The sequence below is a fragment of the Fusarium proliferatum genome (assembly GCF_900067095.1).
Source record: "Fusarium proliferatum ET1 genome assembly, contig: FPRO_scaffold011, whole genome shotgun sequence".
NCBI lineage: Eukaryota > Fungi > Ascomycota > Sordariomycetes > Hypocreales > Nectriaceae > Fusarium > Fusarium proliferatum.
In genome coordinates, this window is record NW_022194800.1 from 54,000 (window position 1) to 68,470 (window position 14,471).

The 14,471-nt window shown below is 48.6% G+C and overlaps 6 protein-coding genes across 6 annotated transcripts; 4 read left to right on the forward strand and 2 right to left on the reverse strand.

Moving 5' to 3' along the window:
- Positions 1 to 126: 126 nt before the first annotated feature.
- On the forward strand, positions 127 to 3,195 carry FPRO_08197 (putative coatomer complex beta chain; the record flags this gene model as incomplete). Its single annotated transcript, XM_031221839.1, has 4 exons — positions 127 to 431; positions 519 to 939; positions 995 to 2,993; positions 3,047 to 3,195. The coding sequence occupies 4 exons, from the start codon at positions 127 to 129 to the stop codon at positions 3,193 to 3,195; spliced, it is 2,874 nt and encodes a 957-aa protein (XP_031087357.1).
- Positions 3,196 to 3,893: 698 nt separating this feature from the next.
- FPRO_08198 (uncharacterized protein) lies at positions 3,894 to 4,896 on the reverse strand (the record flags this gene model as incomplete). The annotated part of the gene is made up of 3 exons (XM_031221840.1): positions 3,894 to 4,016; positions 4,075 to 4,833; positions 4,894 to 4,896. 3 exons carry the CDS (start codon positions 4,894 to 4,896, stop codon positions 3,894 to 3,896), a joined length of 885 nt encoding a protein of 294 aa, XP_031087358.1.
- Positions 4,897 to 6,506: 1,610 nt separating this feature from the next.
- Positions 6,507 to 7,650, forward strand: FPRO_08199 (putative histone H3 methyltransferase DIM-5; the record flags this gene model as incomplete). Its single annotated transcript, XM_031221841.1, has 3 exons — positions 6,507 to 6,560; positions 6,616 to 7,129; positions 7,184 to 7,650. The coding sequence occupies 3 exons, from the start codon at positions 6,507 to 6,509 to the stop codon at positions 7,648 to 7,650; spliced, it is 1,035 nt and encodes a 344-aa protein (XP_031087359.1).
- A 463-nt stretch (positions 7,651 to 8,113) lies between these two features.
- Positions 8,114 to 9,388, forward strand: FPRO_08200 (uncharacterized protein; the record flags this gene model as incomplete). The annotated part of the gene is made up of 1 exon (XM_031221842.1): positions 8,114 to 9,388. The coding sequence occupies one exon, from the start codon at positions 8,114 to 8,116 to the stop codon at positions 9,386 to 9,388; it is 1,275 nt and encodes a 424-aa protein (XP_031087360.1).
- Positions 9,389 to 9,678: 290 nt separating this feature from the next.
- FPRO_08201 (uncharacterized protein) lies at positions 9,679 to 11,073 on the reverse strand (the record flags this gene model as incomplete). Its single annotated transcript, XM_031221843.1, has 1 exon — positions 9,679 to 11,073. The coding sequence occupies one exon, from the start codon at positions 11,071 to 11,073 to the stop codon at positions 9,679 to 9,681; it is 1,395 nt and encodes a 464-aa protein (XP_031087361.1).
- A 1,264-nt stretch (positions 11,074 to 12,337) lies between these two features.
- Positions 12,338 to 13,000, forward strand: FPRO_08202 (uncharacterized protein; the record flags this gene model as incomplete). Its single annotated transcript, XM_031221844.1, has 3 exons — positions 12,338 to 12,602; positions 12,659 to 12,797; positions 12,871 to 13,000. 3 exons carry the CDS (start codon positions 12,338 to 12,340, stop codon positions 12,998 to 13,000), a joined length of 534 nt encoding a protein of 177 aa, XP_031087362.1.
- Positions 13,001 to 14,471: the final 1,471 nt, after the last annotated feature.

The following is a 14,471-nucleotide window of genomic DNA, read 5'->3' on the forward strand; positions in this document are numbered from 1 at the left end:
CACCGCCGAAGTCGATACCACCTTTACCTCCAATCCACCTCCAAGCGTCCCCCTAAGAGCCACGTCCCATCTACGACAAACACTCCCACCAACTTTCTCGGCCAGTAACTGGCGACACCCTTCAAGATGTCTGGCTTTCTTGAGAATGCGTACAGTCTGGTTCACCAGGACAATGCGGCCGACGTCCCCACCGTTTCCGATCTGCGCATGCAGCTGGAGAAGGGTACCGATGAGACCAAGGTCGAGACTATGAAGCGCATCTTGACCATCATGCTCAATGGCGATCCTATGCCCAGTCTTCTAATGCACATTATCCGTTTCGTCATGCCTTCAAAGTACAAGCCTCTCAAGAAGCTACTTTACTTCTACTACGAAATCTGCCCCAAGCTTGACAGCAGCGGCAAGCTCAAGCAAGAGATGATTCTAGTTTGGTACGGCTACACCCTTAGTACTACTACTACTTATACGCCATGACATTTGATCGCTGCGATGGGCTTTTGCTGACATCACTCTCGTAGTAACGGTATCCGAAACGATCTTCAACATCCCAACGAATACATCCGAGGAAACACCCTACGCTTCCTTTGCAAATTGAGGGAAGCTGAGCTCATTGAGCCTCTCCTCTCTTCAGCACGATCTTGCCTCGAACACCGACATGCCTATGTCCGAAAAAACGCCGTTTTTGCCATCGCCTCTATTTTCTTGCACTCACCCTCCCTGATTCCAGATGCCTCCGAACTTATTTCGACTTTTCTCGAGGGAGAGAGTGACGGTGTTTGCCGAAGGAATGGTTTTGCCGCTCTCGTTAGCATTGACCACGATGCTGCCCTTGTTTATCTGAGTTCCGTTTTTGAAGGCATTCCCAATGCAGAGGAGCTTCTTCAGCTTGTCGAACTCGAGTTTATTCGCAAGGATGCGGTTCAGAACTCCCAGAACAAGGTTTGTCTGATAGTCACTCACGGCGGAGGCTGAATAGCCACTGACTGTTTGATAGGCACGTTATCTGCGATTGATCTTCGACCTGCTAGAAGCTGGCGCTTCAACTGTCGTATACGAAGCTGCCTCATCTCTTACTGCTCTAACCAACAACCCTGTCGCAGTGAAGGCTGCCGCCGCGAAGTTCATTGAGCTGAGCATCAAGGAAGCCGATAACAATGTCAAGCTGATTGTTCTTGACCGAGTCGATCAATTGCGCAAGAAGAACGAGGGTGTCCTTGATGACCTGACCATGGAGATTCTCCGAGTTCTGTCCAGTACCGATATCGACGTCCGACGAAAGGCTCTTGGTCTTGCTCTTGAGATGGTATCCAGCAAGAATGTCGAAGAGGTTGTCCTCTTACTCAAGAAAGAACTCTCCAAAACAGTCGATCAAGAATACGAGAAGAACACCGAGTACCGATCTCTCCTTATCCACTCTATTCACCAATGCGCAATCAAGTTTTCCGAGGTCGCAGCGAGCGTCGTGGAGCTGCTTATGGATTTTATTGCCGACTTCAACAACGCTTCCGCTGTCGATGTTATCAACTTTGTCAAGGAAGTTGTTGAAAAGTTCCCCAATCTGCGTACTACCATCATTGAGCGGCTTGTCTCCACCCTGGGTGAGGTCCGAGCTGGCAAAGTGTACCGTGGCATCATGTGGATCATTGGTGAGTACTCTCTTGAAGAGAAAGACATCCGAGAGGCTTGGAAGAGGATACGAGCTAGTCTCGGCGAGATGCCCATTCTCGCATCGGAGCAACGTCTATTGGATTCTCATGACACCGAGGAGCAAACCGACGATCACATCAACGGAGCATCGAAGCCGGCCGCGCCATCTGGCTCACGCAAGGTCCTGGCTGATGGCACATATGCTACCGAGACTGCTCTTACCAGCCAGTCTTCAGCAGCTGCCAAGTTAGAGGCCGTCAAGACTGCTCAGAAGCCTCCTCTCCGCCAACTCATTCTTGATGGAGACTACTATCTGGCCACTGTTCTATCATCTACTCTCGTCAAGCTTGTGATGCGACATCATGAGATTTCCTCGGATCAGGCTCGAACTAACGCCCTCCGAGCTGAGGCCATGCTGATTATGATTTCTATCATTCGAGTTGGACAATCTCAATTTGTCAAAGCCCCCATTGATGAGGACTCTGTGGACCGAATCATGTCATGTGTACGATCATTGGCCGAGTTTGAGCAGAAGAAGGAGCTTGAGACCGTTTGGTTGGATGATACCCGCAAGGCCTTCCGAGCCATGGTCCAGGTGGAGGAGAAGAAGCGAGCCGCCAAGGAGGCTTTCGAGAAGGCTAAGACTGCTGTGCAGGTTGACGACGTTGTTCAAATTCGACAACTAGCCAAGAAGAACACCACTGAAGGCCTCGATGAGATCGAGGTGGATCTGGAGAGGGCAACTGGTGGTGAGGGCACCGCTGAAGACCTGTCTTCCAAGCTTAGCCGTGTGGTTCAGTTGACCGGATTCTCAGACCCCGTGTATGCTGAGGCATATGTCAAGGTTCACCAGTTCGACATTGTTCTCGATGTCCTTCTTGTCAACCAGACAACAGAGACACTTCAAAACCTCTCAGTCGAGTTCGCCACGCTTGGTGACCTAAAGGTTGTCGAGCGACCTACTACGCAGAACCTGGGCCCTCATGACTTCCACAACGTGCAATGCACAATCAAGGTCTCATCAACAGACACTGGTGTCATCTTTGGTAACGTCGTGTATGACGGTGCCCACTCTACTGACACTAATGTCGTTATTCTCAACGACCTACACGTCGATATCATGGACTACATCCAGCCCGCCACTTGCACGGAGACCCAATTCCGCACTATGTGGACTGAATTCGAGTGGGAGAACAAGGTCAACATTAACTCCAAGGCCAAGTCGCTACGTGACTTCCTCGACCAGCTTATGGCCTGCACAAATATGAACTGCCTAACACCAGAGGCCAGCCTCAAGGGCGACTGTCAATTCCTGAGTGCCAATCTTTACGCCAGGAGTGTGTTTGGTAAGTGATTCTAGTCCCTGGTAATGATTGGATTGTGCTAACCATGGACTTAGGCGAGGATGCTCTCGCTAACCTGAGCATTGAGAAGGAGGGCGAGGATGGACCCATCACTGGTTTCGTCAGAATAAGAAGTCGATCACAAGGCTTGGCACTGAGCTTGGGCTCTTTGAAGGGACTTAACAAGATCGGGTCCACAGCTTAGGTCGGCTGATATACGTAGAAACACCTGGATCTAATTATACATGAAGGGTTATCTCAGCATTGCAAGATTCATGACGATGGTTGGGGGGTCAGGGTCGGAGCATGTTAATGGGTGTTTTCCCCCCAAAAGGTTGTGCGATGGGTCCCTGGTAGAGTTCATTGTAAGCAGGTTTAGGTAGACGTTGATTACAAAGGCACATGGTTTCATACAGGGTCACAGTCAGAGGCAGTGGCTATCACGAAGTGTGGTTGAATAGCCAGGCTTTCTCATTCAGAACAGGGAAAAGTGATATTAGCGAGGGGTTTGCCGAACTTATGTTGGGTGCCCTGTCGGGTGCCTTGTTGGGCTCATACGCACGTGTATAGTATGAACAACGGCTGTTAATAGTGTCCAAAATTAATCTCGACACGAAGGGACATGAGAGGAATATAAGTGATGGGGAAATCATCGCTAGACCAGCAGCATCCACCAACTCCAAAAGACACAGATGTGGTAAAAGCAGGATAAAAACGATATAGGGTATTGTCCAAAAATGGCCGACCGTAGCGGATCAATAGATGGCATAGCTGCCATTGAGATAAGTTGACGATGAGAGTGAAGGATTTGGCCAAGACAAAAGTTCAGGGACCATGTTGCTTCTGTCTGGCGCTGGGATGATATGATAGCGGTAGGGTAGAGCAGGGCAGGGCAGGGCACGATCAAATGTCAAAGACAAGGGCATTGACGACATGGCCAGTTTGCCAGTTTTGTGCCGTAAGAGACAGATTGTCCTTAAGAATCTTGCCCATGTATGCTATCCTGATCTTCTTGGTCGACGCAAGCTGGGTGTCGTTAGCATTCTGTTTGCTCCCGTCGCCAGAGAATAGGCAAGGTACTTACGCCAGCCTCGAGAGCAATCTTTTTGGCTACACTACGAACAGTATCCGACTCATATATGGCGACATTGACATCTTGGCCGTTCTCACTGAGCCTGGCTCGTAGTTTGACTGTCTCTTGGGCATCGTCCACCTCTTTGCCCTTTTCTTGTTTCTTGCCCTCCATCTCTTCGTCGCTCAGTTCTTCATCCGCTGCTGTATCGTCGCCAGCATTTGAGAGATTGCTCTTTGCGCCGTCTTCTCGATCCTCCTGCACATTCAACGGATCACAAACAACCCATTCCGGCAATTGATAGTAGTTTCCTAGAGAGTCGTAGACGCCATTGGAGAGGTTGCCAGTTGGTAGAGAGATCTCAGCAGCGGACAGAATCATCTGAGCCGTCGCAAGGCCATTGGATCCGTCGTCTTGCGCGTCCTGGCCTTCTGGATCCCACAAGACAGCCAGCGCCGCATGAATAGTCTGCCATATCTCGGGCCTGCCGGTGACTCTTGTGTCAAAGAAGGCAGCTCGTTCCTTTACCAATTCGCTCTTGGTCCATGTGCGATCGCGTGAGGTCCACTCGTGTCGTCGCAAAGGCTTATCGATATGCTGATCCAGGGGACGATTGCTGCGACGGTGCTGGCGACGTCTTTCGGCGGGGATTTGCGGTTGAGCAGCTTCTGGGAGTGCCAGCGGGGGAGGATTGATAGCGCGGGACGAAGCGTTGGGTGCGCCACCTGGGTAGGGAGAGTTGGGACCCGAAGAACGAGAGAGGCAGCAGCCCTAGAAGTGGAATGTTAGAGGTGATGACATGTTTATGTTGCAAGCAGAGAAGAGCCGGACCATGTTTGCTACAAGGGGTGAGCGACGATCGCCGTTGACCTGTGGATTGAAGGTCTTGTTAAGGAATGAGGATCCCAACTTTAGTGACTAGCCATCGCTGGCCAAAGTAAGGTCGCAGATCTATCAGATGAGATCAGACCAGACCAGATAGGACAGCCAGTGCAGTGTAGTATAGTGCAGCGTATTTGGCGGGTGTAGAAGATGTCGCAGTTGAATGATTGACTGACTGACTGAACGAAAGAGGAGCAGGAGATGGGACGCTGAGGAGATGGAAGCACGAAAGAGGCGCAGAGAGAAGACGAAGGATGTACTAAGTATTATGTATGAGAATAATGGATGTTTATGTGTATGCGTATGATGTGAATGGTTATAGACGGGAGCCGAGTTTTGTTGGCTGGGGTCGCCGAACCTATCGCCTCTTCCTTTTGGGGGCTTTCCCACCAAAAGTCACGGCCTGGCCAGACCCGACCAAGCTAGAGCAGACCAGGGGGGGGGCGCAGAAGCGGGACAAACTTGGAGCTTAAAAAAAGGAAACAGACTAAGACAACGAAGAAGAAATGTCGCTGTTGTTGGCTAATCTTTATTTGGTTCAGGGTGATCAAGTTGAATCTCGGTCGAGTAAAAGAGGGGTGAGAGGTGAAATGCTGTATTCAATTGCTTGTTTTATCTGGTTCAGACAATGACTTGCTGATCATTGATTGATTGATTGCATGGCCCGGCCTGGCAGGGATCAATTCACAGGGAGATACATAGACTAGATGCTGGTCAAGGTGACGAAAGATTAAGCTCAAGTCGTCAGTCAAAGAACCGGGGGAGACGCGGCCTTTTATGTAGTATGATGCACACGATGTGCTGGAGAGCTTGGTACGTGCCTCTACGGTTTCAGCCAAGAAACTCGAGGGACTCGTAATCACAGGATAAGGTAGGTAATTCATCAGTAGCTCGGTGTAGATTACTGGAGGTAGGGTACAGGTATCACCAAGTTGAGTCTTGTTGGTAGGCGGGGTTTTGTATGAGCAGACCAGGCAGGGGTTCCCAGAGATTGATTAACTAACTATACTAATGACGACCTTGTCTTATAGATCTCGTGCTTCTCAGATGCAACACCATGGTCATGTCCAGGAATGCCCTTGTTTACTGTGCAACACCGCCATCTACCTAATCTTGAATACCTGTCTACTCACAGATAACTAACTCCCTTAGTTAGTGGGTAGGACTTAATGTCCAAGACCAGACCCTGCCTATTTTTGCAGGAGGAATCTTCAGCAGGTTTTCTATACCTAGTGTAGGTACTCACTCACCTTGACATTCACCGAAGCAGGGGCCAATCAGCATGTGGCTTTTACTTGACAGGCACCCACTAACCCAGTTTCAGTGCTTCACCGTGGGCTCCAACTCTTCAAGCTCGACATGTTTGCTTTACACCAGACAGAGATGAATAATCCGTGTTCTTTTCACTCTTCTCAGACAACGGCTCTTAATTTCATTCAATAATACATGTTTCCCACCTTTCGTTTTCTTTGTCTCACTTTCTTACCATCAACGCAGCATTGCACCGTCTCTGAGCCAAAAACAAACAAACCATCCTCTCTAGTAACACTGCACAATCAACAATGGCTGCAATGCTAAAGGCCACAGAACGCCATTTCTACTTCCACGGCAAAGAAGTACGTACTCACCCAATCTCATGTCGGTTATAGCTATGACTAATCCAACCTGCAGGGCTATGAAGTAGAGCGCAATAATTGTCACTGGTGTCAGATTCGCGCTTTTTCGACTCACTCAACACTCCCAGTGACAGTTGTTAACGAACAAGACGATGAGGTACTCCCTGGTGACTTTAGATTCATAAACAACGTCGTCCTTGGTAAAGGAGTTGAGCAAGCTGGCGATAGCTTCCGCAGCGGCTGCTCCTGCGCCAAGGACTCAGAGTGCCAATACACAAGTTGTCACTGTCTCGCCGACTTAGAAGACGACGATTCTAGCGATGAAGAGGAGTTCGATGCTTTCGGTGACAAGATGGAGAGAACCACACCAAAGCCTCGGCGGATAGCATATGCTTACCACTCCCACGGTGCAAAGGCCGGTCTTTTGCGCTCCAAGTTCCATAACTCAAAGATGCCTATCTACGAGTGTCACCAGAGCTGCTCCTGTAGTATAGACTGCCCAAATCGCGTCGTCGAGCGCGGCAGAACGATTCCCTTGGAGATATTCCGCACCCCAGACCGCGGATGGGGTGAGTGTCATTCTCATCTTTGACTAATAAACAATTCACTGACCAAAACAATAGGAGTGAGATCTCCCGTGTCAATTAAGAAAGGCCAGTTCGTCGACCGATATCTCGGTGAGATCATCACATCCAACGAAGCCGATCGACGGCGCTCACAGTCTGCTATCTCTCAGCGTAAGGATGTTTACCTCTTCGCTCTCGACAAATTCACAGACCCCGAGTCATTCGACCATCGGCTAAAGGGCCCATCTCTTGAAGTAGACGGCGAATTCATGTCTGGCCCGACGCGATTCGTCAACCATTCTTGCGACCCCAACATGCGAATCTTTGCGCGCGTGGGTGATCATGCTGACAAGCATATTCACGATCTTGCCTTGTTCGCAATCAAGGACATACCTGAGGGTGAGGAGCTTACATTTGATTATGTCGATGGGGTTTCACACGAGGGAGAGGAATCGGGTTGCGACATCGATCATATGACTCGTTGTCTATGTGGAAGCAAGAAGTGCAGGAAGTTCTTGTGGTGATAAATTTTGAACGGCCAAACGAACTTCTTACAAGGGAGGTAGGTATCTGGACGCAACTTGGACGTCAAGTTCATCAACTCCAATCTGCTCTCGAAGTGACTCGCCTGCACTTGAGCCTACTTAAACATGAAAATAAACATGTCACATTTTACGCCAGTTTCTATAATTGGCTGTCTCCTTGTTCTTTGAAACATTGGAGTGACCTAGGGGCTGACCAGACTCGGGTCCTTTGTGAACATATCCACGTTCTTTGTTCCCCGTCGTTCTTTGAGAAGAGCTCGGAACAATGCTTCGCAGGCTTTCGTTCGCATTGGGTGTTGAATTAACAATTACAAGGTACAGTGAACGTTGGGAAATGGAGTTCATATAAGTTTTTCCATCCATTCCCGAGGTTTCGCGACTCTGTCGCTTCATTTCCCCTCTATTGTTGATGATATTGTCAAATACTTTTCTGTATTCAATTATGGGGAACTCAAATAATTTACCAGGTCCTATCCCTGTTATCTCTTCATCTCCATCGTCTACTTATGTTAACTCTGATCCCCTCTCGTCGGGTGCCCCAAATGATCACCACGATGGGTCTCAGCAACCGGAGAATGGGAGTAATATCATCGAACCTCCAGCCGACCCTCAGGGGCCGCCTCTATCGCCTCGTGGCTGTATCTCAGGCATCCTGGAAGCCCCCCGTGACAGATCTGAGCCTGCTAAAGAGAAGAAAGCCACCAAAGGCTGGCTTGGTGCAGAAGTTTGCGTCAAGTACCTACTCCGTGTATGCGAAAACACTCCATACAACGGCTCGGGTGGTATTCACACTAGGCAAGTCTCTCGCTCTCTCCGCCGCTCACGACTCATGCGTCGAGGCTTGATTCGTCGTCAATTTGACAGAGGGAGAGGAAATCCGTCCGTCAACTGGTGCAACAAAGAGCAGTGCGACTACGAATTCATCATCTTCACAAACCCCATTCTCTACCTCGGGAACCGCCCGAAAAGTTCTCAAGGATTGCACGCCGATATATACTTTCACGACTTTGCTAATGCCATGGTCATGAAGCTCTTTGCCCCTGAGGACAGCAAGGCCAAGAGGCGTAAGGCCCTAGAGATATTGTCTTTCGTAGATTCTCCCCCTGTCCGAGTTGCATTCTCTCACTTCATGGAGTGGTACAACTTGCTGGGCTTCACACTCTCTGATCGCCAATTCAGTCGAGCTCTGGCTGCGGTTCAGCCAGTGTTCCAGGGTCTCATGTTTGGGGTCAGGACAGCAGCAAGGGTTGATGCCATTCACGAATACATCCTCCCTGAAACCGAAGACATGAAGCAATGGGCTCCTAGCCAGCTCATCCTACGCTTTCTCGTCTGGTGCGAAATATGGCGACAGCAAAAGACCTCCCGCTCAGAATCGTGGAAGCTCGGTTCCAGTAGAACGGCGACCGACTTTCTTACTGCCATGCTTCTCAACTACAAGATGATGTGGCGAGAAGGCTGTTTGCAAACAAGCACCACCGAAACGAACTTGGTTTGGGATCGAGTTTGGGATGATTGGTTACGCAAATACTCCCTACAGAGAATAGACGAGGTTGTCAATGGCGAGTTCTTCTATCCCCGAGATCAGCTAGACATGTCGGAGGAAGAGGTTTATCGAGAAGTGGGATATCTTGGAGGTATTGGTCAGTGCGATGATGTTTATAGGCCTGTCAGGTATTTTTTAGGATATGCAGAGGATAGACTGATGCATTTATGAGATGTTGGGTTCAAGAGGTGGACCATCTAATAGGAACAAAGGGTACATAGATGAATTTGGATATTTTGTCCTTCCTTTATCAACGCTATTATTTGTCACTTGCAAGTCTCATACGTATTGGCTCAGGGTAAGACTTGAGCTTCAAACAACCCTTCTCTCCTCTTATTCGGCCTCTGTTCAGGGCCAGCCTGACCATGCTGTTCGTAAATCCCAAGCTGCAAGATGGTAAGGGCAACTTTCGGGGTGCTGGAAATGTGTACCCTATGAATCGGATAGCCGAGTTGGGGAATTCATTTGCTCTCAGCTATTGGGAGGCCTAGTTTTTCCCTCTGGCTAAGAAGCCATGCCTCAGCCGCTGCTTCGTCTGCCTCCTCATGATCAAGTTGCCATTCAAGCAGGCCTTCAATTGCCCTGGCAAGGAATTTCCCTCCCTGCTTGACCCCAAGAGCCTTTTTCATGGCGTTTCCATCCAAAATTGGCCTCAACGACGAAACCGAATCCAGCCTTTGTTTCTGGGCAAATGAGAGCAGGGCTTCGTGTCTCTGTAAAACCTTATCTATTTCCTCCTGACTCGGGTCTTGAGATTCCGGTTGTGGCCTCAAGTATACTATCTCTCCAAGAGCCGAGAAAAGAACCTGTAGGCCCCAGAAAAGCCCCCATTTTCGGATCCTCATCCCAATCGTGCCCCGGGATGGAATAGAGCTGACAACCAGTTCTGTGGTGGATCGAATAGATTCTAAGTTCCCTAGCGACGATTCGATAAGCTTGTAAAGTTGCCTGGTGCCCTTCAGGGCATTTATAGCTTCGTCAACGGCAAGCCTATGATCCTTGGTATTTAGCCCTGCTAACGGAGCATAAACGACCATCGCCCAAAACATGTCTTGCTGTTTCTCAGATTCCATCAAAGACCAAAATTCTCGTGCTGGATCCTGCGCTAACATCGTGATAGCGTTGATTGCCCGAGACCAAGTGGGTGGCCATGGCCTGTCGGGTTCCTGGGGGAGGAGATGACGAAGGGGCTCATGCAGAGGAGAGCTCAACGACAGGAAGACAGTTCCATAAAGATTGGCCTTATGAATTAAGGAAAAAGATAGCTCGGGATTCCGGTTCTTCATCATTTTAAAGACTTCGATCCCTACTCTCTCTCGGCTAACCTTCTCGTCTAGAGCAACGTGAATTTCGTGCTCTTTGATGCAGCTCAGAGCCTCGGGATCAAGAGTGAAACCGAGTTTGCTGCCTATGCGAATGAGACGTAGCACACGCAAAGGATCGTCGAGAAAGGTCTGCCTCGGCTCGAGTGGTGTCCGCATTATGCCAGCATACAGGTCATCCAGGCCTCTGCGAGTAAAGTCAGCAACCTTTCGATTTTGCAGGTCAAAGAACAAGGCATTGGCAGTTGCATCACGTCTGAAAGCATCTTCCTCGGCGGTGCCAAACTCCATTTCTGGAGTACGACAATTATCGTCGTAGACCTCCTTGCGCAAGTTGACAAGATCCAGGTCTAAGCCGAAGATTCTTCCAACAGCAGTCTCTAGTTTTTTTGACTTGTCGAGGTTCTTCTTGGTTGAATGAAAGCCATGGAACTGTTTAAACTCGATTCCCAAGTCTAAGGCTCGCTGCCGGTAGGAGGCTTCATTCTGCTTGAGGAACTCTGTCAGAAGACTGCCGAATTGCACACCAGTCATGGTACTGAGAGCGATATCTAAGTCGGAACAGGGAATACCCAGAAGTCGATCTCTCACCCAGCCACCAGTTATCCATATATCCAGTTCTTGAGTCGCCAACTGTTGTCGACACTCAAGCAGAAGATCGCGGAGCAATTCTTCGGCTGGCAATAAATCTATCGTTGTTGCCTGACTGGAAGCCAGCTTCGACGAAGACCCTGCGAAGAGTCAACAACGCCGTCAAGATTTGTGTTTGTCGGTACACCTAGGTGATAGCCTTACCTTGTTCCATCTTCAACTTTTTACCTGGAGGCTCCATAGCTGTTGCAGTTCAGAGGTGGTAACATCAGGCTGGGCAGTTGAGATGTGGTGGGGCTCGTGTTTCCTTTACACTGGTGGCTTAGTCAGTGACTGGAGATGAAAAAGAAGTGGAGAAGGACATGCCTTATTAGTCACTACATACACTTCAAGAAGGAACATCAACACAATACAATAAGCTCTCCTAGGTAGTCTATGAAATAACTCATTTACATACAATTTATACAGAAGCAACGAGACCTGCAATAAAGCCCTCACTTACAATTGAGTGATCGGTTCTGGGACGGGATGTTCGAGGACCTCAACTCAAGGTCCCTAGGAAGCATTAAGCGCTCGAGAGAACTGCGCGTTGGTTCTTCACTTCAGACGTTTCAGGATGGCGCGTGGCATTGGGCGCTTAAGAAAAACTGTATTTACGTGAGCGGTTCCCAAAGCTAATACTATGCTGGCGCTTCGTACCAATTACCTCAGAACACTTTCATATCGAGAGAGAGTGACAATGCTAGCATACTCCTCGATGGCCCCAACTGTTTCTAATAGATCTTTGGACAACTTTCATAACTGCTGCGTTTTCTTGACTAGGATCGTGACCGTCTGGGCTTTAAAAATAGAACATCCGGGTAGTATGGTCAATTATATGGCTACAGAAAGGTTGACCAGGGCACCAGGTCTCGATGATTCGTTTCATGGCCCAGCGCAAACGGAAGCCCCTGCAAATAGCTTCATGATACCATTCATGGCGCTTAATTGATAACATTAGAAGAGTAAATCTCAAGGATAAATACTTGTGTAGCCCCTCTCGAGTCCCCTTCTATCCAAGTCAGACACCACAAGGCAAGCACCTATCGACCTTCTCCTAGCACGACTGCTTTTTTCGTTGATCAATTCAGTGATTTGTTCCAACTATAGCTCCCAAGGCTTTGCTTCAGGCTTCTCAAAAAAAAAACCCCCATAACCCTCTGCAAATATGCGTTGGGGCTCAAAGTCATCCAAGCGTTCCAACGCCAACTCAACTGGTGACTCGGTCAACCCATATGCCGGGTTTAAGCCTGACCATCCTGTCCATCCTTCTCATGAGTCGAAGCAGCAATATATTGCCGACTCAAAGGATTGGTCCCAGCTTCCTGAGGGACCCGATCTAGAAGCGTACTCTCGGTTCAAGCACCATGAAGCAAAGTTCAATGAGAGGCAGAATACCTACTTGGCACGCGGAAATGTCGATCATAGAACCAGTACGTCTCAACTACACGCCACTCCTGAACCATTCTGGCACTAACAACAAATACAGAGAACAATCTCTTCAACCGCGTCGAGCACTCTAACAGAGCGCAGTGGCACGCAGCAGAGCAATACAATAAGAGTTACTACGGTGCAGAGGTCCCCATCAGCACTAGAAATGAAATAACAGGCAGGATGGCCAATTATGTGTAAGTTTCAACCTGCAGCAGTGATATGCTCTCCCCGGATCCGCGTAAATGAAGCTGACAGTTGTTTCAAAAGATCTGATAGTCGTTTGCCTGCCGAAACTATTCGGGATGTCAGAGACTATACTGACTACCCGCGCCCCATCAGTAATCTTCCTGCACAGGCCTATAAACCTTTGTTCGAGAGAGATAGCACTAGACATTGAACCACGGCTAACATGTCCTGGAATCGAGCTGAGAGCATCGTATATGTCGTGTATTGAGTTCAATTGCGTTGCTTTGGTTACTTTAACTTTTGTCTATCTCTTATGTGTATGCTCTGGCAGTTAAATTTATTATTTTCGTAGCATGAACACATGCGAACTATTGGTGAATTGCGAAGGCGTAGATGTTATTGATATCGATGGAACCTGAGCTGGGTCTTCTTGTGGTGAAAACCTGAGCAGCGTATCCGCTTTGTGATTTTCAGCACCTACAATGCTATCCTACTACTGATTTTCTCAACACAATTTTCTTACCAGGGCTTAGACTAGCAACAGATTGACATTCCAGTCAGTCTAGTACGTTACTCTATGCAATCTAACTCAAGTATATAAAGCGCAAATCTGTTGCAAGGGTCAGGCGTGACACCTTTGACACGAGAGGAACTTGAAAAATTGTCAGTTGAATGGCAGTCCCAAGATAGAGTTACTGGGATGTTCGCTCGAGCCCTTGATTGGCAAACCAGGGTGTGAGTGATGGATAACCGTCGGCATTCCCAAGTATCATCTTCTGTAAGAGTTATCGTTTGTATAGCTACTAATCTCCTACAGGCTTTCCTAAGAGTCTCGACAACCTTAAAATAGCTGCAATGGGCTAGGGAAAGTGTGTGGCTGAACCCGCAATAGCCAGACTGTTAAAATCGTTTATTCGTCAATGTGCACCTCATGATAGATGAAGATGCGTCAAACCAGTGGTAGTGACACCTCATTGGCTGGTGGCTTAGTTGTGAGGTTTCCACGGAGTCGAAAGTACAAGGAATAGCTTGCTTCTAGGTAGAAGATAGGGACTTGATGGAACCTCGTATTTTCCATTACGCATACTCTCATGTCCTGTTTTTAATATCATTTCGACTTGTAGCAGTGAGATGTCATTATGGACAGCACAGGATTCTGCTAGACAGATACCCATCCACATTTGCTTGATAGTCGTATACCTGGCAGGTGCCTCCTAGAGCTTAGCTTTTGTTGGCCAATCCCTCATGCAACTTGATAATCTCGGTCTTTATGCTGCAACCGACACGCTTACAACCTTAAAGCGTTGGTATTGAAGTGAAGAGTGAAGCGCTTGTTCGAGGATGTCCCCCATTGAAACTTAAAGCCGCTCGCCTCGACATGCAAGGGCCGTTTGCTCAGTTGCTGCATAGTAACCGGGCCGTCTTGAGCTTAGTCATGCCGGGAAGAGGCATGTAACTACCGGTCCAGATTATGGAGACAGATACTCGGCTGCAGAACCTCCGTTTCAGAGAAGAAAAGAAGAAAATGCATGCTGATTTCTCCTTTTAAATGACATTTCACACAAAGTGATGGCGTCCGTGAGTTCACAAATCGTGGGGTATAACCAGTATATCAGCCAATGAGAAAGGTTGAAAGGTAGCGTCCTAGGCGTCCTAGTGGAGGATGTTGATCTGTAACGTGG